Source organism: Leopardus geoffroyi, chromosome A2 (genome assembly GCF_018350155.1).
Source record: "Leopardus geoffroyi isolate Oge1 chromosome A2, O.geoffroyi_Oge1_pat1.0, whole genome shotgun sequence".
NCBI lineage: Eukaryota > Metazoa > Chordata > Mammalia > Carnivora > Felidae > Leopardus > Leopardus geoffroyi.
In genome coordinates, this window is record NC_059331.1 from 167,748,243 (window position 1) to 167,775,321 (window position 27,079).

At 39.8% G+C, this 27,079-nt stretch overlaps 1 protein-coding gene across 7 annotated transcripts in view; it reads right to left on the reverse strand.

Moving 5' to 3' along the window:
• LMBR1 (limb development membrane protein 1) overlaps window positions 1–27,079 on the reverse strand; it is a 199,813-nt gene that overhangs the window by 65,027 nt on the left and 107,707 nt on the right. For 6 of the 7 annotated variants that reach the window (XM_045496304.1, XM_045496299.1, XM_045496301.1 and 3 more), the window contains 6 exons: window positions 16,175–16,255; window positions 10,785–10,861; window positions 10,064–10,141; window positions 7,082–7,155; window positions 6,763–6,853; window positions 5,443–5,509 (listed from right to left, as the gene is read on the reverse strand). In XM_045496304.1, the coding sequence (XP_045352260.1) occupies window positions 5,443–5,509; window positions 6,763–6,853; window positions 7,082–7,155; window positions 10,064–10,141; window positions 10,785–10,861; window positions 16,175–16,255 (468 nt within the window). Of the gene's footprint in view, window positions 1–207; window positions 425–5,442; window positions 5,510–6,762; window positions 6,854–7,081; window positions 7,156–10,063; window positions 10,142–10,784; window positions 10,862–16,174; window positions 16,256–27,079 lie in introns of all 7 variants that reach the window. The other variant, XR_006716685.1, reaches the window with a different exon arrangement.

The following is a 27,079-nucleotide window of genomic DNA, read 5'->3' on the forward strand; positions in this document are numbered from 1 at the left end:
GCTAAAGAAGGGCCAAAGGAGGAAGAAAACAACAGGGGAATGGGGACCAGAAAAAAAGAAGAGAGACGGGAAGTGGGATTACAAACAGCAAATGCCATGGAGCAATTAAGGTGAAAACAGAACCCACAAGACGGCACAATTAAGAGGTCACTGGTGACCTGAACAGAAAGAGATAATTAAGTGTTCTTGAGTTTGAAATTCACTTACAGACGACTGAGTTCCAGTACAGGAAATGATCTCGAAACCTTTTCCTCTTTTAATTCCCACTGGACAGCACACAGAAGTCAGGAGTCAACAGAAGAAACAAGAACGCTGACCAAAGAGTTAGGATCCAGGTAACCCCAGGTGAGGACTTCACAACTCCCGCGGAGGCACCAGCTATGTCCACATACGCACGCAAGATCTGAAGACCTCTGAACAGGGGCTTAGGATTAAAACAGGTGGTCACAATGAATTTTAGCTTGATCCCTAATTTGAATATTCTTTATAATGAGAATCTGTTCACGTCTATACTTGTATAATTAAAATTAATTTTCAAATAAAACTTCCTACAAATAAGGAGATAATATGCTCACTGGTCTCAGAATTGACTATGTACAGGTGTACCATTAAGTATTCTCAGCCAGGTTAGAGGTCTTTATTCTTAGTACAAAGACCCTTACTGTAGTTTACTGCCTAGTTTTAATTGTAACATTTTAATTACTAACATTTTAAAAAATGACACCTTAAGCCTCCTTCTAGCTAAATTATCCTAACTAGAATTATTTTCATATAAAACATATTTTACGACTATTTGAATGATGTCAACAGATGGCTAAGTTATTTAGTTCATGTGTGGCCAACGTGACATTTTCTCAGACAGACTATATGTCCTGAAACATGAGGAGGCATCAGAAGAACCTAACAAGTAGATCCTGAGAATATAAGCATTTAGGGATTGAGCATCAGTTAGTCTCCTAACTCTTTTAGACATGTGACACAGAATACTTTCTCTTTATTGTTAAAAATCATTACTAGATATACAAATGTATTATTCAGTTATAAGAACAATAGTAATCAACCAAAAGGCAATTAGTACCACACTCTCTGCAATGTAACAATATCAGTAAGTCATCTACAAATTTTTTGCTGAGAAATTTTCAGTAGGGAGTTTAAAATGATCTTTACATCAAAGTCATAGTTAGGAATACTTATTATGATTTATACTTCTATTTTGCACTTGTCATTTCTTTTTTTTTAATATTTGGTTATTTTTGAGAGAGAGAGAGAGAGGGAGTGAGTAGGGGAGGAGCAGAGAGACAGGGCGACACAGGATTCGAAGGGGGCTCTGCATGCACAACACAGAGCCTGATGCGGGGCTCGAGCTCACAAACCGTCAGATGCTTAACCAACCGAGCCACCCAGGCGCCCCTTCACTTGTCAATTCTAAGCATCGTTTGCTTTTGTTTTACACTAAGAATTGGAGAGAACTGGTCCAGGGTAAAGATTAATAGTATATTCACGAAACCCCAAATAAAGAACTCTCCAAACTGCTCTGGTTTTTAAACAGGTTCCCTTGCTCAAGGAACAAAAGAGAAATCCACTTTATCTCCTGCAAGCTGAGGGCCTAGATGGGACCCATCGATGAGAAACACATGGAAATAGTAAAAAATTCAAGGTGATTCAAAGGGATAAATGTTTTTGTTTCTGTTTTAATATCATAAGTACATTTTCTTTTAAAACTCTGCAGTTGGGTCTCACATAATTACAAGTTATAGAAAGCTTCAGGATAATAAAATAACTATAAAAATAATCTTAAAATAGAAATTAGTAACAGTCCTGCAAGGTCTGCTGGTTGCATTTGAGAAAAAATTCTCCTGTTAAAGGAGCCTGCAAATAACAAGGCAAAAAGAGGTCAATCAGTAGTTTCTTGATTAAGCAAAATAAAGAGCGTGTCAGCAATTGTACAGTCTGTTCTTACAGAATTCACTCCTGCCTCTGGAGTATTTCGTTGCAAAGAGTTTGGGCATCCACAGAGTCCATTCAGCCTGGGCCTGCCCTACACTCACCTGGCTCACCGGCCACCTTTATGTCTGTGAAACCAGACAGTAACCTGTTTACACACTTGGACATCAAGTCCCCCAAAATGTCGGATTCTTCTAAAGTGACATCTAAAGAGGCAGCAAAACACTGTTTTGGAAATCATGTGCACTGCCGTGGCATTACTCTTAAAGAGCTTTAAAGAGTTCGAGTAAGAAATGTGAGACTCAGAATCTTTGTGTTTCCTACAGACAACTATCATTTATATGAATTATACCCGACTAAAAATACATGGTCAAAGTCTTTCTCCCAACCTAATTCTCGCTGCCCAAGTAATATGCTTATAAAATCTACTCTTGTCGTAATTTTTCAGATCAGTACAAAATTTTCCATACTCAAATATAAGATGCTGATCAAAGGAAGTCTTTAATAAATGTGTCCTATCACCCGGGCACTGGAGTCTGAAGCTACAGTTTAATGATGCCTATGGTGCACCAACAGTGCCAGTGAGCCCTGAAAACACAAAAAACTCAGAGAACATTTTTGAAACGAAAATACCAACACATCAATCCTTTTATACAGGATTCAATGTTATTTTCAATGTACAATTAAAATGAAAACCATCACCAATAAATGGCTGAAATAAGAGGAAAGCTGCTCGCACACAGGTAACGGCGGGGTTTTCCTCACTCTTTCACTTCTCATTTCACTGCAAGTGATGAGGTGCTGCTGGTGGAATTCACAGGAGCAAACGAGAGCATTTAGGGTCAGGGTTTCCTTGTGAGAGGCAGTGAGAAAGAGTGACAAATTTCACAGCTTGGAATCTGGTTGTTAAATACATCCTCTATTCTGGGCTTCTGAGCTTTTCAGCTAGGAAATCAAAACCCTGTCCTACACTAGGATAATATTCATGACAATTCTCCACATCTCATCTTCTTAAAATCAAAGACTCCGTTCCAAAGGGTTAATAGAGGAATTACAAAGTAACTCTCTAGTTTGCATTTCCCATAATACTAAAATAAAGCTTCTTCTTTTAGTCTAGAAATTTGCTTTTTTAATACTGTGAAAAGCCTCCATGAATCTGTTTAACGTATTTACTTCTTTTCATCTATTCAGTGCCACCGGGCATAACATGTAATGCAGTGCGTGTTGATATTTTGCAAAGCGCCACATGACTCACTGTACCCTAATGCACTCCATTAATCCTGTTTGGACAGCTGGGCCCAGGCATTTGTTAGCTGCATTTTAATTGTCCCATCTTTCTTTTTCTTCTTGTTATTTATCTCTATGGCAAACTACTCAGGAATTTAATTTGTTGATCTTCAAAAAGCAAATTTTGCCATTAATTTGTTTTCTTTGTATTAAAAGTAGACTCAGCATGTAATGCGCTTCCATAAAATCGGTATATATCACTAGTAACCATCTTAAATAACAGATCACGCTAAGTGAGTTTCGTAACTAAATGGTAGGGTGGCTATAACATCACAGAAATTACTTGTTGGACCGTCACAACACAAATGATACCGCTCAGTTATAAATGAAGTTACTAACATGCATACTTTCGGCATTTTCAAGATTAACACACCATAAGCAGATGTCAAAACAATAACTAGTCCTATAAAGCAAACACAAAAGAGGTAAGACCACTGAGTAAATAAGCTTTGTATTCGTCTCTGCAACAGCGGTCCCTTTACGTTTATACTTAGATTTCACTTCTTACTAAAACACGAAATTCTCTGTAGCACATAACTATACAGTCTATATTTTCTTCACACAGCCCACTTCCCTGATTGGCAGTGAGTCTTGAATAAATAATAGAGGCGATATGAGAGGTAAACAAAAGCAACTCAAAGCTACTAGCAATTTTTGTTAGGAGCGAGTTGCTGAGGTTGAACGATGGGATCCTTCTAATCATTTGTGAACACTCTGAAGTTGAAACCTGAGTCCAGAAGGCCAAACAGAACTGCTTGCCGGAAATTTTTGTCTGAAATAATATTTCGCCAAGAAGGGAGATCACAGCCTGCAACAGTGCTTTATAAAAGATAAGAATAGGCCAAATGAAGCTCTGTTCAACTGTCTCAATGACTAAGTAGAAATATATTACTGTTCAAAGATGATCAAAATTCCCAGAAGTTGAAAACTTAAGAAAACTGTATAAATGACAGGCAAGTAAGAAACTAAAAAACTAATGGATCTCCTTGAAATCTGCATGTGCTCTCAAAAACCTCAGTTTTCAAGTCTATCGCACGAGCACAAAACAGCTTAAAATAAATCTTCACACATTTTCAATTTTTTAAATCACATACTAAATTGTAAGTTAAAAAAAAACATTTCATATAAGAAAAACTAATTTAATATTTCTAGACATTCAACATCTTTTTTTGAATATCAGTTTCCTCGCTGATGAGGGACCATAAGGCAAGCTGAGGGCAAAGTACATATCCCCACCCTCCCCACCTCTGGTGGGACACGTGTGATATTCCTCAGACCCTCCTGGCTGCCTAAGGACAAAGGAAAGGAAAGGAAAAACTGGCTAACTGATAGAGATCACAGTCCTACAGGACGTGAATCTCCATTAGTTTACAAATGTCTTAGTAAATTACAAGAAAAAGCCAATCTTATCAAGAGCCTAATCTCCAGAAACCTGTAGACTCAGTTTCCTGGAGCCCCAACATCACCATCCCCTCCACAGTGATGTGGGAAACAAAGGCAAGAAGGAGATGACAGGTAACATTAAATTTCTTTATAACCTGCAGCCCATTCACAAATACTTGAGGCAAATACAAAGTATAACGTTTCTCCAGGAACCCCCTGTGATCACAATGTTAATACATCACTAGAGGGAAAACAACCTTAGCGTGACCATAGCCAGGCCTGCAGGATCCTGTGAGTCCTCAGTAGCATATGTAAATCTCCTTGGAAACTTCCCCTGGACTTTATTTACCTCCTCAACTCCATAGTAAATAACCAGTCACTCTTCACAGCCCCAGGGCAGCATTTTCTGCCCATGGGTCCTGTCCCTGTGCTTTAATGATCGACTTTTTGCACCAAAGACGTCTTCAAGAATTCTTTCTTGGCCATTAGCTCCGAACCCCACCATCACCCTAATACCTCATCACTCACGAGAGAACTCAAAAGCTTAACTAGTCAGTGGGAAAAACTGTCCGTTGTTTGGAGAAGGAATATTTTTTTAAGTATTCAAAAAAAAAAATGGTCTTTATTTGAAAAAAGTAAAGTACTGTTTTGGTATAGCTCTCTATACAGACAAACTACAGGAGTTCTAAAATAGTCTGGAAGGACATATTATATTTCAAAGGATGATTTTTTGGAAAACGTTCAGCAACTAAAAGTCAAGGCAGAAGTTTAGAAAAGATACAGTTAAAAGGTATGGACTTTAAATGGACATTTCTCACATAAACTTACCCAGTGTTCTTGACATCACAGGCAGGGCAGAGCTCAAGACCAAGATGGACACACAATTCCCAATGATCTGTGCGGGGGTCAGAAGGAATACTGGGCAGTTAGACTGCAGAATGATAAATACAATCAATCCATTCATGTTCTGGGAACTCACCGCACACTCTCCTCACCCTGTACTATTGTACTGGATTTGGTTAATTTCTTAATGATATTAGTCAATATAGAATTTAAAGAGAATAAGAAATGTTTTCTACAAACACTCAGAGTCATATGTTAGTTCTACCAGATATTTACAGCATCTGGCACAAGTAGGAAGTTATAGAACACTTAAATTACTTTCTGTATACCTCAGACAATGCATTTTACATTACTGACTGAGGTTGCCAATTTTAAAAAGGTTTGCCCGTCAACTAAAAAAAGAATGAATACGTTTAATACTTCTCACTATATTTTTAAAGCCAGACTACTGCTCAGGAGATATAATTTGTTCAACTATTCTAAGATTTAATATCAAAAAGCTAGAAATCTAAAACCCCTAAATTCTAGTGATTCATTTCCAACGTGCCCTATGCTTACTCTTTCATATTAAATCAAAGGAGCTGAAAATACTAACACTGATGACCACTTAAACTAGATGCTAAGCATCTCAAGAAGTCCCAGCATTCTATAGATAGGTAAGTCAAGTACACAAAGTTCTCTTTTGAGATAGGCTGGAAAATATGTGATACGTAACAAACACAGAAGCAACCAGCAGCTCTTACTAGTCATTTTCCAGTGACAGCCTGTGGGAATATTTAAAAAGATGCGGTCACTATATACGGTAACAGTCTTTGTTATTCCAAAACCAATGACACATCCTAGGAAGTCAAATTAGCCTCAGACTACAAAACGTTTCTGAATAGAACTCTTCCGTCTTGCTTTAATTATTCAAATTTGAAATACTTGGTCTCTACTACTTGTAGCAACTAAGTTCTTCAGATTTCAAACAAGCTCCCTGAAGTACAGTTTGCACAATCAAAGTTACTCATTAGCAATACGTTTTCTTCAGAGGAGAAAGAGTCCTTTCAGGAGCCTTCCGCAGCCAGTTAGCAAGCGCTGCAGGTCTGCGCATTTACAAGTGAATGGAAGCCGTCCAAATTAAACAGAGCAGCACAACCTTTTCCCACTCGTTCGTTCGGCATTCTGAAAATCTTCCAGTTTGCGTTTATGCGATTTACAAACAAATACCTATCACCGCAGATGAACCATTCAGGGTGATTATGACATAAAACACCTCCTTCGCCTCGGAAGGCAAAAGGGAGGCACAGCCACCTAAGACTTTACCTTTGTCATAGTTGTGTCATCCTTCTTGGGAATAAAGTTTCCGAAAAACCGGAGGCTATAGAAACCGACGACAGAGGACACCATAAGATAGCTGTGAGAATCAAGGAAAAAACTCTCCAAAGAATGCAAGTTTCCTTAAGTTCTCAGCAGTCTTCAAAAAGTCTTAAGGCTCAAAGGGAAAACAACAAAAAGCCACTTGGCATGCTTGAGGAAGACCGACTTGTTTTTCCTTCTAGGCGAGTGTCTTAGTAAATTACCACTGTCCCAGAAAACTGGACAGAAAACTTGTTGACAGAATGCTGAGTTAAAGAAAGGATACAAAATCAAAATGATCTCAAGTGCAGCTCCCACAAAACCGAAAGCAGACAGAGAAGCATTTCCTATCCCAGGGCCCTGTGGGGGAAAAAAACCGCTTTCAGAATGACACTATATATTTGGATTCTTAAGACTATTAAATAAATATCGGAATTAAGAATGTTTAATACTCTGGAGTAACATCTACATTTTTAAAGGACAATAAAATATGACATTAGACTGAGTTCATCAACTAATTGAAGCACATGTTAACAATTTTAGCAAACTCAAAACATCTCCGAATTACCTCAAATGTAATTTACTTATCAAAATGATATTATGCTTATTGTTAAGTCCTGAATATTACTGGAAGCAATTTTTTAAACAGTTTCGTAGGAATAAATATATAATTATTTAAATGAACCCTAAGACAACATATAAAAATTATACAATTAAAACATGTCAAAGTAAGCTAAGCATACAGAGAAAGTGAATGTGCATATCCTATTTCCACACTTGAAGGTTTTCTCTCCCCAAATCTTCCTTAGGAATGCAGACGTTTTTTAAAAATATAACTTAATTAACACAGACTTTTTTTTAATGTCATGCTATGTATTTTTTCCTAAACATTATACCTATTCTCAAAATCTATCTTTACCTAGAACTTAAAAAACAAAAACTAATATTTATTAATGAGACCAGACAGGCAAAAAAAATAATAATTTCTTCCTAAAGCAGGAGCAATATTTTCGAAGTTTGCCAATTAAAGGAACTATTCAAATATGAACTACTGTCAGCTTTAAGAGAAGTACCCGGAAAATTAAGAAGGTATAGTCAAGCTAATAAAAAATAAACCAATAAAGTGGTGCCTGGGTGATTCAGTTGGTTAAGGATCTGACTTCAGCTCAGGTCATGATCTCACGGTCCATGAGTTCAAGCCCCACGTCAGGCTCTGTGCTGACAGCTCGGCCTGGAGCCTGCTTCGGATTCTGTGTCCCTCTCTCGCTCTGCCCCTCTTCCGCTCATGCTCCGTCTCTTTCTCTCTCTCTCAAGAATAAATAAGCACTAGGGGCGCCTGGGTGGCGCAGTCGGTTAAGCGTCCGACTTCAGCCAGGTCACGATCTCGCGGTCCGTGAGTTCGAGCCCCGCGTCAGGCTCTGGGCTGATGGCTCAGAGCCTGGAGCCTGTTTCCGATTCTGTGTCTCCCTCTCTCTCTGCCCCTCCCCCGTTCATGCTCTGTCTCTCTCTGTCCCAAAAATAAATAAACGTTGAAAAAAAAAAAATTAAAAAAAAAAAAAAGAATAAATAAGCACTAAAAAATTTTAAAAATAAATAAAGCAATAAATAATATCATACGTATCATATATACATTCTAATTTTGGCATAAAGAAGTAAGAAGAGGGGCGCGTGGGTGGCTAAGTCAGTTAAGCATCTGACATCAGCTCAGGTCATGATCTCACTGTTCATGGGTTCAAGCACTGCATTGGGGTCTGTGCTGACAGCTCAGAGCCTGGAGCCTGTTTTGGATTCTGAGTCTCTCTCTCTACTGCCCCTTCCCTGCTCACACTCTGTCTCTCTCTCCTTCAAAAATTAAAAAAAAAAAAAAAAGAAGTAAGAATACCCGTGACAATTTCATATACATAAATAAGGCAAAGAACTTATCAATTTTTTCTCAATCTTTTGAGAAGGAAATGAATAATGCTAATAATAGAAAGCTTATTGGCTGGGCTGAAAAACATTTTGGAAATATTCCATCTCGAGAGAAGACCTACGGGCAGGATTAAGATGATGTGATGTATTTAAACAATCACACATGGACTCTACCAGGTGTAAGTCCCTCTCTATGATACGCTAACGGATGGCACAAAAGTGTACCATGGGTGCTTGGGACTGACACAGTGTGCAATATATAAAGGAGGGTCACAAAGTGAATAGGGTCACCAAGTCACGGTAGGTGACTTCCTGCTCTATCAGTGGATTTGGGTCTAATCAGAAGCTAAAGACCAGGTTGTAGATGAAGGAGGACTGTCTAGTGTTGTTGTCTGCTTGTGGAATGAGGTACCCAGAGCATTTGGCAGACTAGACACCAGGCAGTGACAGAGGGCACAAGGTCCAGCAGAAGTTAGAGGAGGGCAGGATCTCAATGGAGAATACGGCTGCAAACATCAGCTCTGAAAAGAGCAGGGTGTCTCCGTCGTAGACCCAGGGAAGAAATTTAGGTTGATATTGGCTTTTTCCTATGAAAAGACAGGTGTATCACCTGTTTAGAGGGAGAAGTGGCACCAAAGCCTGAAAGAGTTTGGAAGCCCTTTCTATGGGGTATGGGGAGGCTGCTGACTTGGAGAAATATTAGAAAATGTTACAACGTAAATACTATTTTAAGGAGTCAAAAGTGTACAGAGACACCTAGAAGTACGCCAGATATGAATCTGTAGTGATAACTACCTTCTATACAGAGAATATATCCAAAAAGGCTGACAGAATTTCAAAGAATCATCAACTTTTAAACAAGCGAGAAAACACAATTAATTCATGAAAAGATGTACATCTGACTCTTCTCCAGTAACTAAACTAAATGATTTAGTAAACTGAATCACAAAATGTGTCATTCTTTTGAAGCATAAATCCCTACAAGCCATATATTGGGATCTTTGGCAAAGACAATGAATCAATCTAAAAAACTCCTCCCATACCACTATTTCAGAGTACACATTTTCTTAAAGAATTACAAATATGAACTTCTGTTAAAAAACAAACAAACTGTGATACAAAAGTCTACAAGGAAACTCTGGTCTTTGATAAAAGTGCTGGCCAACCCAAAGTAGGAAATTAGAAACAAAAGACACAGTTTACAAACACTGTGTATGAAGGCTGTTTACATAAAGAACTTCATACAATCTGATACATACTTGCAGAAAGGTGAATGTTGTAAATTACTTATTTTAAAACACTCAGGGTATATACAAAGAGCACTTGTGCAAAAGAAAAGACTTTGAAAGCACTTTACCCTTGTTCCCTTTGGCATGGCTGTTTCATCAACCAACAGGCAAAGAATATTACAGGCCACCAGGAGGACCGAGATGAACTGCAACACAGACAGTGAGCGTCAGTTCTCAGTGAGCGTCGATACACATGGATGAGAATCTCAGTTGCTGACCAAATATATGCTTCGGTTAGTGGAAAAGCAGGCAAGACCAAAATTCTACGTATAAACAAACTGTAAGGACTCAACTAACTGCAAAAACTCCAGAATAAACTCTAATAAAAGCCTCTGCAAATTACTACAATTTCAAAGCTTGTGACCAAAGCTAGTAATAGAAATCCAGTTACTACGTGACTTCACCAATTGGAAACCCACAACTCCACAGATTTAAAATATCATTACAATGTTATCAGAACTAGTTTAATGATGGAATTTTCATATCCTAGCATAGAATGTGAAGCAGGGGGTATCTGCAACACCTCATCTCTTAATTCTACAGGACACAAAAGAATGAATTTCCTGCTTTCATGAGGAAACAGTTAATCTTGAGGACTTTTTAAAAACTGCCATTAATTTCCATTTTTACTCTATTGACTTTTTCCAAATAAAGGTACAGATGGATGCTAATCCTGTTGATGGAAAACCAGTTTACTAGAAACCATTTAGCCGAGGGAGTTGCCATACTCAAATACCAAAGTAAATAACAAATAATTTGCTTTATTTAACTAGGCAAATAAATTCTTACTGTTTCAATAAGAAGGAGAACCATAACAGCGGGATACACCAAATTTCTTTCCCATGCTGAAGCTTTTTTTCGCCTCTCTATTAGAAAAAAACAACAACAAAACACAACAAAAGATTTCCAAAGGTTCTCTCATTCCCAAAAACTCACAGTTTCATTCCTTATTGCTATAACCAGTATGTATTATTTTTATATAATTTTTTTTGCAAAACCCATAAATTTTTAATTTTCCTCTACAAACTATAAAAATCAAAGTTTTAAAATCACTTTGCTAACATTAAATAGCTCAATCCTATGATGCTTACATTTTATCTCTGCAAAGACATTTCAGTTGCTAATGAAACATACTGTTAATACACAGGTTACTATGAAAATTTGGAAATATCTGTATTTGATACAGATTTACATAATGATACAGATTTGAGTGAATAAAGTAACGTGATTAAAAATCCCCTCTAATCCAAAGATAAATTCCTCTAGTTTTCTAGAGGCTGGAAGCAAATTTCTGGCTACAACAATCTACCTTCTATCACACCAATCCTCATGCCATGAACGACTGGTAAAATCAAATCAAATTTAACTAAGAACAAAAATGTGCATGAAGGAATCAGAGCTACCACGACAAACTTGTGAGGTCAATATTCTGTGAAATGAGTCAGCGTGAGCCCTCACGTCTGCACTGCCTTTCCCTGCAGACTTCTCCACTTTCCGTGCAGACTTTTCCAACATATAACTGGCACGGCCCTGGGAGGCTGAGACGCCAAGCAAACATCAGTAGGTAAAATTAAGTGATGCGAAAGCAATGCTTTCAGCAAACTCAACAGGGTCAGGAAAACAAAACTCGTGTGGAGTTTGGGGCTCCCCACGCAGCCGGAATTTGAGAGGCTATGACCAGAGAAAAGGAAAGAAAAAAGAAGAGAGCCTAACATTCAGCCTCTTGTCCTTCCAGACACCAATGGCTGAGAGAGCAATAGGAAGAAGCTGAGTGACAGGAAGAGGCTAAGAGACTGAGAGGGCAACAGGAAGGTACAGCAAAGAGGAGGGGCAAAGCTTCCGTCAGGCTCATGTTTCTTGAGGTGAAAACCAAAGTTCGGAGTTCATTAAGAAGATGGGATCAGAGCCAACAACGAAACACCCAGGCTTTCACTTCAGAAGCTAAAAACTAAGAGCAAGGCCAAAGTGCAAAGAGACCGGCCCTCATGAAGGGCGCGACCCACTGTGGAATGATCACCAGCCCAGACAGAGGAAGGAGTCATCCCTACTCCAACTGCCCCCCGGAAGAAAAAGCGAATCCTCTCTAGGAAGGAAACATTATCCGGAGTTTCTACAGTTTGGTGTAAGAAATGTCTGACAGTCAAATGTTACCTGGAGATAGGACAGAGAAAGAAAGAGAATAAAAACAGACTTTCAGTTTATCCAGATATTGAACGTATCAGAAAGAGGCCTTAAAATAACTGATTAATAGGTTCAACAAGATAAGCGACAAGATGGCAACTGCCGCAATTTGAATCCAGAAAATAACCGAATGGAAATTCTAGAACTGAAAAATACGGAAACTAAAAATAAGAGTTCAAGAGGAAGTTTAGCAACAGGACACAGCTGGAAAGACAGTGAAATGGAAGACACATCGACGGAAAATAGCACAGATCAGAGAATGTAAAAAAGGAGGAGAAATTCAGAAAAAAAAACCGTAGGACTGAAAAGGTCCAGCACATGTGCAACCGGAGGCTAAGGACATGAGAGAATGAACAGAAGGGGTATCTGACGAGGTAAGGGCCCAACCATGTCCAAAGCCGGTAAAACACGCTAAGCCATACGCTGAAGAAAGGCGGCAGATCTCAAGAAGAATTAACGTAAGGAAAACCAAACCTGAGCACGTCAGGGTGAAAGTGCTAATCAAGGACAAAAAGGAAACCTTACAAGCTTTCAAAAGGGCAACAAGACAACTTTCAACTGGAAACCAGAAGACTCTAGAAAGACATCTTTTCAATGTGAACTACCAAATAAGAACTCTAAATTCTGTGAAAATACCCTACCAATGAGAAGGAAAGGAAAGATGTTTTCAGATAAACAAAAACTGACAGAACTCATTGCCAACAGACCAGCACTAAACGAAATGCTAACAGATATTTTTCAAGCAGAAGCTAAATGAACCCTGGAAACACAAATCAGGGGCACACGAATTTAAACACCAGTGAAAACCACTTCACGTCCACTAAATTGGGAAAAATGTAGAGTCCCACATTGTCACTTGCTGACAGTAAAGTGGAGCAACAGGAAGTCTTACCCATGCCTGGAAGAAATGCAAAATAACACAACTACTGGGAAAATAATTCAGCATTATTTTAAAAAGTTGTATACCCACATACTCAATGACCCTATAATTCCACTTCCAGCTATGTACCCTGAAAAAAAACATAAGTACCAAGAGACATACAGGAGAATGTTTGTACCAATATTACTCATAATAGCAAAAGATAAGAAACACATCAAATATCCATCAACAGGAGAATGAATGAAGTAACAGACAACATGAAGTTGTTTACAAAGATGAAAACGACGGCAACCTATTGAATGGGAGAAGATATCTGCAAATTATATATCCACTAAAGGGTTAATATCCAAACTCTACAAAGAACTTGGACAACCCAACACCAAATTTAAAAATGAACAGTGGTGGGGCGCCTGGGTGGCGCAGTCGGTTAAGCGTCCGACTTCAGCCAGGTCACGATCTCGTGGTCCGGGAGTTCGAGCCCCGCGTCAGGCTCTGGGCTGATGGCTCAGAGCCTGGAGCCTGTTTCCGATTCTGTGTCTCCCTCTCTCTCTGCCCCTACCCCGTTCATGCTCTGTCTCTCTCTGTCCCAAAAATAAAAATAAACATTGAAAAAAAAAATTAAAAAAAAAAATAAAAATAAAAAAATAAAAATAAAAATGAACAGTGGATTTAAATAGACATTCTTCCAGAAAGACACACAGATGGCCAAAAGACACATGAAAAGGTGCTAAACATCCCTCATCATCAGGGAAAGACAAATCAAAACCACAATAAGATATCACCACACACCTGCCACAATAACTAAAATCAAAAACACAAGTAATAACAAGTGTAGGCAAAGATATAAAGAAAAGGGGACCCTTGTGCACTGTTGGTGGGAATGCAAACTAGTGCAGCCACCATGGAAAACAGTATGGAGGTTCCTCAAAAAATTAAAAATAGAATTACCAAATGATCCAGTAATTCCAATACTGGGTATTTACCCAAAGAAAACAAAAACAGTAATTCAAAAAGACATATGCAGCCCAATGTTTATTGCAGCATTGTTTACAATACCCAAGACATAGAAACAACTCAAGTGTGCATCCAAAGACAAATGGATAAAGATGTCATATATACACATTTACACACACACACATGCAGGAATATCACTCAGCCATGGAAAAGAATGAAATCCTGCCATCTGCAACAACATGGATGGATGCAGGTAGTATAGTGCTAAGTGAAACAAGTCAGTCAAAGACAAACACCTGTGGAATTTAAGAAACAAAACAAAGTAAAAAAAAGACAAACAAAAAACCAGCTCTGACTTACAGAGAACAAACTGGTGACTGGCAGAGGGGAGGTGGGTAGGGAGACGGGTGAAACGGGTGAAGGGGATTCAGAGTACACGTATCACAACGTGCACCGGGCAAGCTACAGAATTGTTCAATCACTGTATCACACCCCTACAACTGATGTAACACTGTCTGGTGATTATACTTCAATAAAAAAAGAGAAATAAAAACGAACAAATTTTCAACAACACTGGACTTCCATTTCAGAGGCCAATTTACCACCCAGGCTGAAACAGTTAAAAAACCAAAAAACACATGCATATGAAACAGTTTCGAGACACTGGACGTGTGACCACAGAGAGACGGTGATCTCTGAGAGATGCCCTGTGTTCGCCCCTGCTCAGTGTCATGAGATGGTGTGCTAGCCACAGCACAGGGCGTGGGAACCCAAGCAGGGCCCAGCTCATTCCTGGAGTGGAGGACATAAAATGGGAGTGGGGAGAGACCAAGTTGGCTGGACTGTGCAGAGCAAAGTACGACAGGAAAACTCCTCAGGGGAAGAACTCCAAGGATCTTGAAAGGGTCATCCTTAGTCTTCGGCGGGTAAAGATCAGCTCAGGTACACGAGCAAACAACCCACAGCTGAGGAAAGAACCACTCAAAAACGTCAGATGGAGGGGTATCCAACCATCACCGAGGGCCAGGAATGGGGCCTGTTCCCGCGAGACAGTAACAAGGCCTCAGCAATCAGCAGCATTATTGCCTTGATGTGAGAACAACTGGCCCTACGGGAGACGCCGCTCTGGCCCCGCCTGGCAGGCCTTCAGAGCAAAGGATACAAAAATACAGAACCCAGCAGTAAGATTCACAGTGTCCGCTACCCAGTCAAAATCTGCCAGGCAGGCGTAAAAGCAGAAAAGTACAGCCAATGATAAGGAGCAAAGTCAATCAGTTGAAATTTATCAAGAACTCACACAGAAGTGAGAATTAGCAGATAAAAACACTGAAAGGGTTATCCCAACTGTATTCTGTATGATCTGAAGAGTAGAGGGCACAGACTAAACACGTTGGAGTCCTAGAAGGGATAAAACAAGTCTAAACAGGACTTCCAAATATAAAACCTGCAGGGTCTGAGAAAAATGCGATAGATGGGATTAAATGCAGTTTTCACACTCGAAAGAAAAGATTAGTGAACATGAAGATACAGTAATAGAAACTATCCAAAACGAAACACACAGAGAAAAAACCTGACAAGTAAAGGAAAATCCTTGAGTCTGGGGCAACTTCCAGGGCACCAGTGTACATATAATCAGAGTCCCTGAAAGGCGGGCGCAGAAAGGAAAAGAAAAAAACATCTGGAGGATTAATGGCCAAAAATGTCTCAAATTAGATGTAAACCATAAATTCCCGGATCCAAGAGACTCCATTAACCCAAAGAATAAGAAGCATAAAGAACACTACTCTAAAGTACATCTTAATCAAACTATTCAAAGTCAATGATAAAGAGGACATCCTAAAAGCAGAGAGAGATAAAAGACAGTTTAAAAGATGATGACAGAAGATTACTTGTCAAAAATAATGCAAGCAAGGAGACAGTGGAGTGACATCGCTGAACATCAGCTTCTAAAAAGTCATTTTACAAAACAGCAAAAAAGGTGAATAGACAAATGTTTATCCTCTCCCCAAACTAAAAGACAGTCTTTATCAATAGCTTCGGACAGACTGGAAGCCTATAACCCTCACGAAACATTTCATAATTTTTTGACTCTTTCAGACTAAGGTCGAGTTTCTGGAAAGACAGCAAGACCAATACACGAGTGACAAACAAAAATATACAGTACCTAATTTTGTCTTAAGGGTCTTCACATTTTCAAGTTCTTGTTCCAACTCCGTTATATTGCATTCCACTGATGAAGACAGTCCTAGCAAAAGCAAAAATATTTTAGGAGTATAACAACAGAACCCGAACAGTATAGAATGGGTAGCCCTCACATTTAATTAAAATACAAGACAACACATTACAAATCCTGATCATGGAGAATAAAAACAAATGCTGATTTGTGATTCACAGAAAAGTATACCCATTTCTTTACCACTCAAAACATCCACGTTCTTGCTGATTAAACACTACACGTTTCCTAAAGAATACCTTACTTTGATAAAATGTTTACTTGATCTGTTAATTTTTTATTTAATGACAGAAATACCGTATGCTTATTATAGAAAGTGAAAGAAATTCAAGATCCAATTCTCTATCCCACCTCCCTAAAGTGACACTCGGGAACAGCTTGGTTGATGCTTCCACACCTTTCCTCATACTCATGTATATATTCACATGTACATGTATACCACACACATGGTCTCTATTATACAAGAATGGGTTAAATTGGACACGTTACTTAACCACTTGCTTTCCTAGTCAATGATACATCCATGTTTACAGATAGTGACAACTTTAACAACTGAATAATATTCCACAGTATGGATGCACTTCAGTTTTATTCAGAATTATTCCACTTAGGACTAGTCCCAGGTTTTCTGCTATTTTCTGCGACTACAACGTTGCAACAAAAATTTTTGTATGCATATCCAGTACATTCTAATTCTATTATTTTTGCAGGACAGATTCCCAAAATTCTGAGTCACGGGGTATAAGCATTTACAGTTAAGAGATATTTAGAGGTTATTCCCTTCCAAATATTGCAATTTATTGTAAGAATTTAAATTATTGTAATATTTCCATTTCCATTTATAGCTTTTGAAAGTATCTATTGTCTAATACCTTCCCTCGCACTAGATGCTGTAGTTCTTGAATTTTGGCCAATATGATGGATAAAAAATGTTGTTGTTTTTTTTTATGTTTATTTTTGAGAGAGAAAAAAAGGGAGAGAGAGAGAGCGGGAGCAGGGGAGGGGCCGAGGGAGAGGGAGACACAGAACCTGAAGCAGGCTCCATCCAGGCTTTGAGCTGTCAGTACAGAGCCCGATGCGGGGCTCGAACCCACAAACCATGAGATCATGACCTGAGCTGAAGTCCAGTGCTTAACTGAGCCACCCAGGCGCCCCAAAAATATTTTCTTATTGTTACTTTAACATATATCTCCCTAAATGTGGTTAAGCATCTTCCATGTTTATTTACCACGTGGATTTTCCCTGTTCATATTTTCTACTTATTTCTATAACAAATTGCATATCTCCATATTCTGTTTTATCTGTTCAATTCTGAAATGGATAAATTAAAATCCCCCACTACAAATTTACTTTCGTTGATTAGGTTTTCTCAGTTTTTAAGCGTTTTCTCAATATATATTTGCATTTATTTGCTACGTTTTTTGGGTTCCTAGAAGACTGTTACACCCTCCTTAAGAATCACATCTTTTACCATTAATGACCCACTTTGTTTTTAATGTTTTTCAACTTAAATTCTATTTGGTGGACCTTAAGTTCTACTTTCTTTTTGTTTTTATCTATATTTGTTTTATTTGTTTTACTTATTTACTGATTTATTACTGATTTACATATGAGAGACCAAAAAAGATTAAAATTAAAGGTAGACAGGTCTATGTGTCTATCAGCTGAATCTTATTCGAGGTTCAATCTTATCAGTTAGATTTTGTTGGTTACAAGCAACTGAAATGGATGGACTGGGTACAACAGAAAAGGAATTCATGAGAGAGAGAGAGAGAGAGAGAAGAGGAGAGGAGAGGAGAGGAGAGGAGAGGAGAGGAGAGGAGAGGAGAGGAGAAGAGAAGAGAAGAGAAGAGAAGAGAAGAGAAGAGAAGAGAAGAGAAGAGAAGAGAGAGAAGAGAGAGAGAACTAGCAGGAAAACCTCCAGTTTTCCTGGGAAGGAGAGGAACCAGGCAGCTGGGGGCGCTCCGGGTGGCAGGAACAGATGGACTGTCTCCTCTTAGTATTACAGCTGGGATCCATCAGTTCGAACAATTTTCAGTCTTTATGTTGCTCGGATCAAGAATAAACGTCCAGTGTCCTGAGGGCCTAGCTCAAGAGTCACAAGCCAATTCCTTTGGTAGGGGAGGCAGAGAACTCTGACAAGCAGTTCCACAGAGGTGATCAAATGTGAGAAGGAAGAAAGCCAAATCAGATGCTTTACTACAATAGATCTGATAGGCTCTGTTCTTTAACACTGGAATTCAGCCCATTTACATTTAGTAAAATATACTATTTGCATTCAGTAGAATTTTGTATAAGAGCTGATAAACTTCATTTTATACCTTCCATATTGCTTGTCTTAACTTTTAAGTGTTTTTTTGATTTATTATTTTTTTAATGTTTATTTTGAGAGAGAGAGAGAGAGAGAGAGAGAGAGAGAGGCAGAGAGAGAGGGAGAGAGAATCCCAAGCAGGCTCCACACTCAGTGCGGAGCCCAACTTGGGGCTCAATCTCACAACCGGGAGATCGTGACGTGAGCCAAAATCAAGAGTCAGACGCTTAACAAACCAACTGAGCCACCGAGGTGCCCCTTAAGTGTTTTTGTTCCTTTTACTTTTATCTTTACTAAAACGAAATGTGCACGTAGTTCCGACTGCAAATACGTTCACAAGGTACATACTTACACGCTGACCTGCCTCCCCGAAGACCAGCACCTCAAATTGTTTAGCTGATTCTTTCAGCATTTGTCTCCCTATCACTAAATAAACAGCTTCCCTCGCTAGGTCCTGATTTTCCAGCTCTAAGTATTAACTAGGGCCTTCCTACCAAGGAAGATAAGGATTTAAGTCTCTATAAGCCACACACCTTATCATTCCTCCCTCTCCCAATGTGGATTGTTGGAAACTGTGGTTACATCAATATTCAATGTCTGCATGATTGCAACAGAAATGCCACCTGCTGCTTACCCACGTAACAAACTACGGTTAGCTTTCTTTTCTTCCATAATATTATTCTTCCAACCCCTAGAAGTAGTCATTTTTTTCACTTGCTTAGTTTTCTTATGTACTTATCACTATCTCAATGCCAAAGTCTCCTCCCAAATGTCTTTTTCTCTTGGTGTTTAACTTCCTGTTATACCACTCATTTCATTACCTGGAAGAAATTTCTCCTGGAGTCTTTAGACCTGCCCTGGTCTGGACTGCTGCTCTCTAGCCCTGCTGCACACTGGCACCCTGGCCCCTCCTCTCTTCTCTCCCGCAGTACGTCTCTTATTTCCTACATAGCCCTTCTCACTTGCTCCACTCCCTCACGTAGGGGGTGCATAGCCTCCGGCAGCTTGTGAAGAAAAGGTTAATGGGAAGTAATATTTTTGAGACTCCACAAGTCTGGATATTTTACCTTTGTTCTCGCAGTTTGGGAAGATATGGAAATCTAGGTCAAAACTAATAATCCTTCAGAATCGTAAGTCACTGCTCCATTGTCTTCCAGCTCTGGCCCTGCACCCGAGAAGTCCGAAGTTCTCCTTCCCGTCCCCTTGAGTGTGAACTGCTTTCCAGTCTGTGAAACGTGTGGAATCTTTGTTCCCAGTGTTCTGGTGGCGAGTCCATTTCCATGTACCACGCAGGGCACTAGGTGAGCCCTTTCAATCTCCAAATTCACATTCTTTGGATCTGAGAAATTTTCTTGATTCTGTCATTTCCCTCTTTCCTCTCCTCTCCCCATGTGGAATTCCTAATAGTTGCCTGCTATTTACCCTAAACTGGTTCTCTAAGATTCTTAAATCTTTTCTCCTATTTTTGTCATTTGACCCATCTTCTAAAAAAGTTCTTTACCTTCCAGTCTTTTGGATAGGCCATTATTTCTAAATATCAGAAGTGCCTTTCTGTTCACTAGATACTCCATTTTTATAGAATCCTAGACTTCCTCATGACTGCAATCTTGGTTTCTTTCTCTCAGGATGTTAACAACAGATTTATTTTCAGATATGCTTCTCTAGCGTATATTCTGTCTGTCCCAGTGTTCTGTATTGTTTGGCCTCTCCTTTCAAGTAGCTCAGAAGTCTGGTGAGCCTTAGCTGTCTGCTCATACTTAAGAGTGAAGCACGAGGGGCGCCTGGGTGGCTCAGTGGGTTCAGCATTTAACTCTTGATCTCAGCTCAGGTCTTGATCTCAGGGTCATGAGTTCAAGCCCTGCATTGAACTGAGCAATGGCTCCACCCTGAGCGTGGAGCCCACTTTTAAAAAAAGTGTTTTTAATTTTTTTTATACCGTTTATTCATTTTTGAGAGACAGAGCGCGAGCAGGGGAGAGGCAGAGACAGAGGGAGACACAGAATCCGAAGCAGGCTCCAGGCTCCGAGCTGTCAGCACAGAGTCCGATGCGGGGCTCGAACTCAAAAACCATGAGATCGTGACCTGAGCCGAAGTCAGATGCTTAACTGACTGAGCCACCCAGGCGCCCCCAATTTTTTTAACAACAACAACAAAAAAAAAAACAAAAGAATAAAGCACTAAACGTGCTAATTTGAAACTCAAGAGTGAGTGATGGCTGACCACTGTGAGACTTCTTGCCGGCTAATCCAAGCAGGGCACCCCGCAAGCAGGGCACTTCCTCTGGGCGAGACAGAGTCCTCAGAGACTCTTCCCATCTCCTCCTTGAATGTCCGTGTAAAGGGAGATGGGAGCCTGTAAGCACTCACTCCGTCCCCTACACTGTTCCCAGGCCACAGCCTCTGTTTCACTCTCTGGAGAATAACCCTCCCTCTTCTCGGGGCAGGAGAGGCAGTGCCGGGGACCTCGGATGGAGGGAGAAGATGTGGGCATCCAATCGCTTCACAAACAGGATTTTCAACCAACCCTCCTGAGCTTACTCCACGTCATCTCCACTTCCGTATCAGGTGGTGCCACTTCTCGAGATTTGGGGGGAGTCTGGGATACGAATCAAGCACAGATAGCTTAGGATTTAGCCTCGTTGGGTCTGCTAAACTCGTTGCCTCTAAAATTTTCTCAGGTTTGCTAAATTCCAACATTTTATCGTGATGTTTTTCAAGTTCTCATTCCCTGAACGTCAGCGTTCTCATCTGTGAGATGGGGTGTATTTATTAGGATGCTTTCCACTGAATCAAAAATCTCAACTCAAAGTAGCTTGAAAAAGAAGAAAATAATTTCACAAAATTAGAAGTTTAGACACAGAATGGGCTTCAAAGTGGGTTTTCCCACAGCTCAACAGCGACATCCAGGGACTGAATTCTGCCACCCACAAGTTGGCTTATTATGAAGTCTGGTGGCTCTTTCCCCTTTCATGTAACTTCATAATTTCTGTTTATTTTGCTCTTTATTTCTTCTTCTCCCAGCTAGTGGAATTTCTGTCTATTCCTTCTCCCCAGGTTAATCTGGCACTTCAGTGGTTACTTTCTCACTCTTGACACAAGTACGGTTGCATTTTCTTTTCAGTATAACACAGTCAGAACCCCACAATGATGCTTTACTGAGTAACTTTCCCGCATCAAGGTGAAGCTTTCACCGTAATTTCATCTAACCGTTCTTTCATTGCTTCCCACCCACTCCTCCTAAATCCTGGATTTTGCTGAGATTGCTTTACAAATATTTAATATAAGGGGGCGCCTGGGTGGCGCAGTCGGTTGAGCGTCCGACTTCAGCCAGGTCACGATCTCGCGGTCCGGGAGTTCGAGCCCCGCATCGGGCTCTGGGCTGATGGCTCAGAGCCTGGAGCCTGTTTCCGATTCTGTGTCTCCCTCTCTCTCTGCCCCTCCCCCGTTCATGCTCTGTCTCTCTCTGTCCCAAAAAATAAATAAACGTTGAAAAAAAATAAAAAAATATATATTTAATATAAGATTATTAGTAAACTTTTCTTTCAGTGTATAAGTTGTCATTTCCTCAATACCTAGAATAGTACCTAGCACAAATGAGATATTCAATAGACAGATATGGAATGAATATCTTTTTTACCCTCATATACATATGACATCTTGATAAATGTATGAGTTTTTAATTGCAATCTTCCCCCCCCCCCCAACCCTTAAAACTAATGATATTATCAATAATCCTTAACAGGTCACAAACAGGAAGTTTGATGTTGATCTCGCTCTCTCCTTTACAAGTTATTATTCTTTGTGAAAGCTTGTGAGACTTTTATTATCATTATCCTCATCACGCTTGGAATTCCACAATCTTACACAATAAGTCTAGATCTTTTAAAGGTCCTATTTAATAATCTCGTCCGGGACTCTGTGGTCTTTTAACCTGCACCAAAGTCTTTCTGCAGCACACTGACATTTTCTACTATTATCTATTTACTTAATTTTTTTCTACTTCTTCTTCCTCCTCCTAGACACTTGCTATTTTTTCTTTAATGTTTATTTATTTTTGAGACAGAGAGAGACAGAGCATGAGCAGGGAAGGGGCAGAGAGAGAGGGAGACACAGAATGTGAAGCAGGCTCCAGGTGCTGAGCTGTCAGCACAGAGCCCGACGCGGGGCTCGAACTCACGGACTGCGAGATTGTGACCTGAGCCGAAGTCGGACGCTTAACCGACTGAGCCAGCCAGGCGCCCCTAGATGCTTGCTATTTAGATTAGGTATCTCGGCTCTAGAGTCCATGCCTGCCATCTCATTGTTTCCTTGTCTTTGTACTTTTGCTCCGTGACACAAAAGAGTTCTTCCACTTGATTCTGCCAGATAAGTAATTCAATTTTCAGAAAGACTACACTCGTTCCTCATTGCTGGTGTAACAAAGTGCCATCAACTTAGTGGCTTACACAATATAAATGTATTAGCCCACACTTCTAGAGTTCAGGAGTCTGAAATCAAGGGGTCAGCAGGACCGTGTTCCTTCTGAAGACTCTGGGAGAGAATCTGTTTCCTTATCTTTTCCAGCTTCCCTAGAAGCTGCCCACATTCTTGGCTCATGGGCCCTTCTTCAGTCACTCTGCTCTGCTTCCGCAGTTACGTCTCCTTCTCTGACCCACCTATAACAATGGTGTGAGGACACCGGGCCCACCAGATCATCCAGGATAACCTTGAGACCCTTCAACTAATCACCTTGCAAAGTCCCTCTAACCACAGAGGGGCCTTGTGTATAGAATCAGGGTGGTTGGGACTAGGATACTTTCGCAGGGTCGCTATTCTGCAATCGCAAGGACTTTTTCATCTTTTGCCTGCTGAATTTTTCTTTTTTTTTTTTTTTTTCACATTCTAGGTGGCCTTTTTTCTTCTCTAACTACACATCCTTAAAAGTCCCTATTACTTTTAAGAGCCAAGTACAAACTCTTGCTTGTCGCTCCATTAGCTGTCAACCTCAATGGGAATCAGTTCTAGATCCTCATCTTTGCCGTCATCACTCAGCCTCCAGCGAGCGATCGTTTTCCTTTATGCCCCGCTATTGTTCCCTTCACACCTCATCACGTCAGACCGCCTGTCAAACACTGACAAACCATTTCGGGGGCCCAGCAGTTTCTGCTTTGGGGGGCTGGGGAAGAACGCCAGTTCTTCTTGATTCAGGAAGCAGCAGCCTCGGGGCTCCGGGGTGTCTCTAGCATCAGTGCGCTCCTTTATCAAAGGGAGGAAGAAAGCAGGGTTTGGCCAAGGATGCTAGGCGGCTGGTGGGCGAATGCAGTAAGTGGGGGAATCCAGAGGCTCTTTCTCTAAGCCCCCTTGGGGACTCACAGAACTCCAGCCTTCCCCTGGGTTCTAGGAAAGGTAAGTACTGCCCCCTCTACATCTCCTGCCTCGCTTCCGTCCAACGCTGAAGAGGGAGAAATCCACCGCCTTCTCTTTTGGAGAAGCTGAGGTCTGGAATGTACTAAAATGTTACAGTACTTCCAGAGCTCCCGAGTTTAATCATTTTACTTGTCAACGGGTAATTGACATTTATGGGAGAATATGGGTTAAGACAGATCTCAAAGCTATAAAACTTTGACTATAAATATAGTTTAGAGTGTCTAGTAGCCAAAGCAAAAAGAGAAACAATTAAATTATAGAATTAATGAATACTTCCATACAAGAAGGAGGTTTACAGTAAGATAGCGTCGCATTTTAAGATTTGCGAGTGTCTCTGAATCAAAGCTTAAATGACATACGAGTCTTACAGATACCTTTTACTTTTTATCCCATTTCTTCATAAATTACATGGTGTGTATCTGTAGTTAATGCTCATTTAAATTCTTTATCTGATTAATACAAATACAATTCCGAACTACATTTCATTCCCTATATTTGTAAAGGAGTATTATTCCAGTAACCAGCTCAAGGCTAGAAAAAATAATCTGATGAGTAGTCAGAAGTTTGAAAGGGAACAGAGATCAGGATACACAGTATTCCAGCTGCCAATTTTAGATTAGGTGAAAAGTTAGAAATGCCTGCTTTGTGGTATGATGTCTACAAAGCCCATTACAAATACCTAGACCTATCACTATATTTTTCAAAGGAACAAAAACTAAAGTGGTATTTCCGAAGTACTGTATTTTTATTTTCAGGAAACACAATGCTAGGCACGCAACAGACAGTTAGTAAATACTGACTGGGGTGCCTGGGTGGCTCAGCTGCTTAAGCGTCAGACTCCTGATTTCAACTCAGGTCATGATCTCACAGCTCATGGGTTCAAGCCCTGAATCGGGCTCCTCACTGACAGTGCGGAGCCTGCCTGGGATTCTCTCTCTCCCTCTCTCTCTGCTCCTCCCTCTCCCTCTCTCAAAATAAATAAATAAATGTTTAAATAAATACTGGCTGACTTGCGTATAAAAATTAAGAATGCATTCTCATCATCTTCAAACAGAGCATGCTTTCATTAAATGACTAGATTCACCTGGAACAACACAATTTTCAAAGACCTTACCATCCTTCACTGTGTATCATTACCTACGTGAGATGAGTAAGCTTGTGTAGGCAGAATGTCCCATTATAAATGGCCAAAAGGAACGATGGCTATTGCAAGGAATCAAGACATACCACAAACACACATTGGAATGTTACGTGAATTTAAATTGCACTAAAAAAAAAATCGTCAAAATATCCTGAGCAACTGTATTATCCTTACTTTATTTCAAAATGAATCTCACAGGTTCCATGTCAGCATTGTCTAGTCAATAAGTCAAATTGGTAGACAAAACCTGTTTGGACTAGTCATGAAAAATAAAAAGGGATTCTCCAAGAAAACCACAAAGCAGCTCATTTAAGGTCAATTTAACGGTATTATTCTGTTTTTCTTCCAGCCACGACATAAGATTTCACTACCTCAAAGGAAATTATAAGAGTATCTATTTGCATTCCCCTAGGTGATTGGCAGTTCAACACCAATTAGTTCAAAATTACACTGTTACTAGCATGTAATAAAAACAACACCTTTCATCTTTCTTACACAGGTCAGAATACCTTCAGAGCCAATAACTTTGATCAAGTAAGTATTTTTGATCCTGCCCCACCCGTCTCTTTGGATTCAGGAAAACTAACAGCTGAAGGCAACTTTTCCCAGCTTTATTCTTAAGCTGAAAAACGAGTGCGGTATTGAAAATATTTTGCTTCCAAGATGACAAAATTTCCCAAAGCCCAGCATCGCTTCAGTAACTAAGCCTTAATATACAGACAGCTTTAACTGACATTCATATGTTAAAGGGAAGATACTAATGATTTAACTTAAGACACATAATGCATTTTTAAAACTAAATATAAATTCTCTAACTTGGTTTGTAAACAACTCAAATAACATGAGGCAATAAAACAATCTCCCTAAGCAATCTGGTGTCCGAAACTAAGTCTCATAACGAACACTATTTAGAAGTAGACACCGCTAGAATAAACAGATTAGCTTTTCGTTTAACTTTTTAATTTAGCACAGAACCAAAGAAAAGTTGATTAGAAAACCTGCTAAGTAACCCTTTAAAATTTTGATCATACTTAATATGTTAAATTGACCAATATGATCTCTAGTCACCAGAATGAGAGGTCTCTAAAGTACTTTTAATTATCTCTAATCGCTTAGGCGGAGGATTTTGTTGCTTAAAGCCCCAAACGCCCAGAAATTCACAGAGCCAACAGCCTCATCCCCGAGGCAAGCGGCAGTTACGGCAGAGCACAGCGCCGCCGCTGATGAGGCGGACCCCGGACAGCATCTGAGAACTGAAGCTGAACATCCAGGTCTCCACGGCATCTATTTCAGCACCAACAAACACCGCTACTGCCCACAGAAGAGACGGGCAAGCCACACACTCAAACACTCCATTTCTACTCCACTCGCAACGCTACTATTTGTGAAAATATTGGTTTCTAGTTACTCGGGACACGTCTGCAAAAATATGCCTCAATACAGAATCAAGTAATATAAGACTTTTTATACCCAACACGATTTGAAAATTCAAATACACATTCATTCTAAATGAGCACAAGCAAGATAGAAAATATTTAAAAATCAGCTTTAAAAACATTTATAAAAAGCTATATACAATCAAAGTAATTGTTTTTACCTTAGACATAAGTTACCGGTAGATCTTAAACTGCAGGAATACCATCATCCAAATAGGTTGTGGGGGAACAAGTAAGTCGCGTGTACTAAATTTATCTTCTGCTAATAAGTTTAGATCATTTATATACAGTGATCTAAATTTCAGAAAATAGATGATCTTGACTCTTAAGTTATTCTACAGTTTGTCGCTCTAAACTATTCTTCATCTACTGATATTACATATTATCTTACGTCTCTTCAGTCACATCATCTTAGCCCACAACGAATCGTCTGGGCCACATCTTACAGTCAACAAAGTGAGTGCCTAGCCCGAGAGGCTGAATAAATTGTAACAAGGTACCTCTCACTGTTTCAGACGTTTGGACTCAAATGTCGGTAATGTG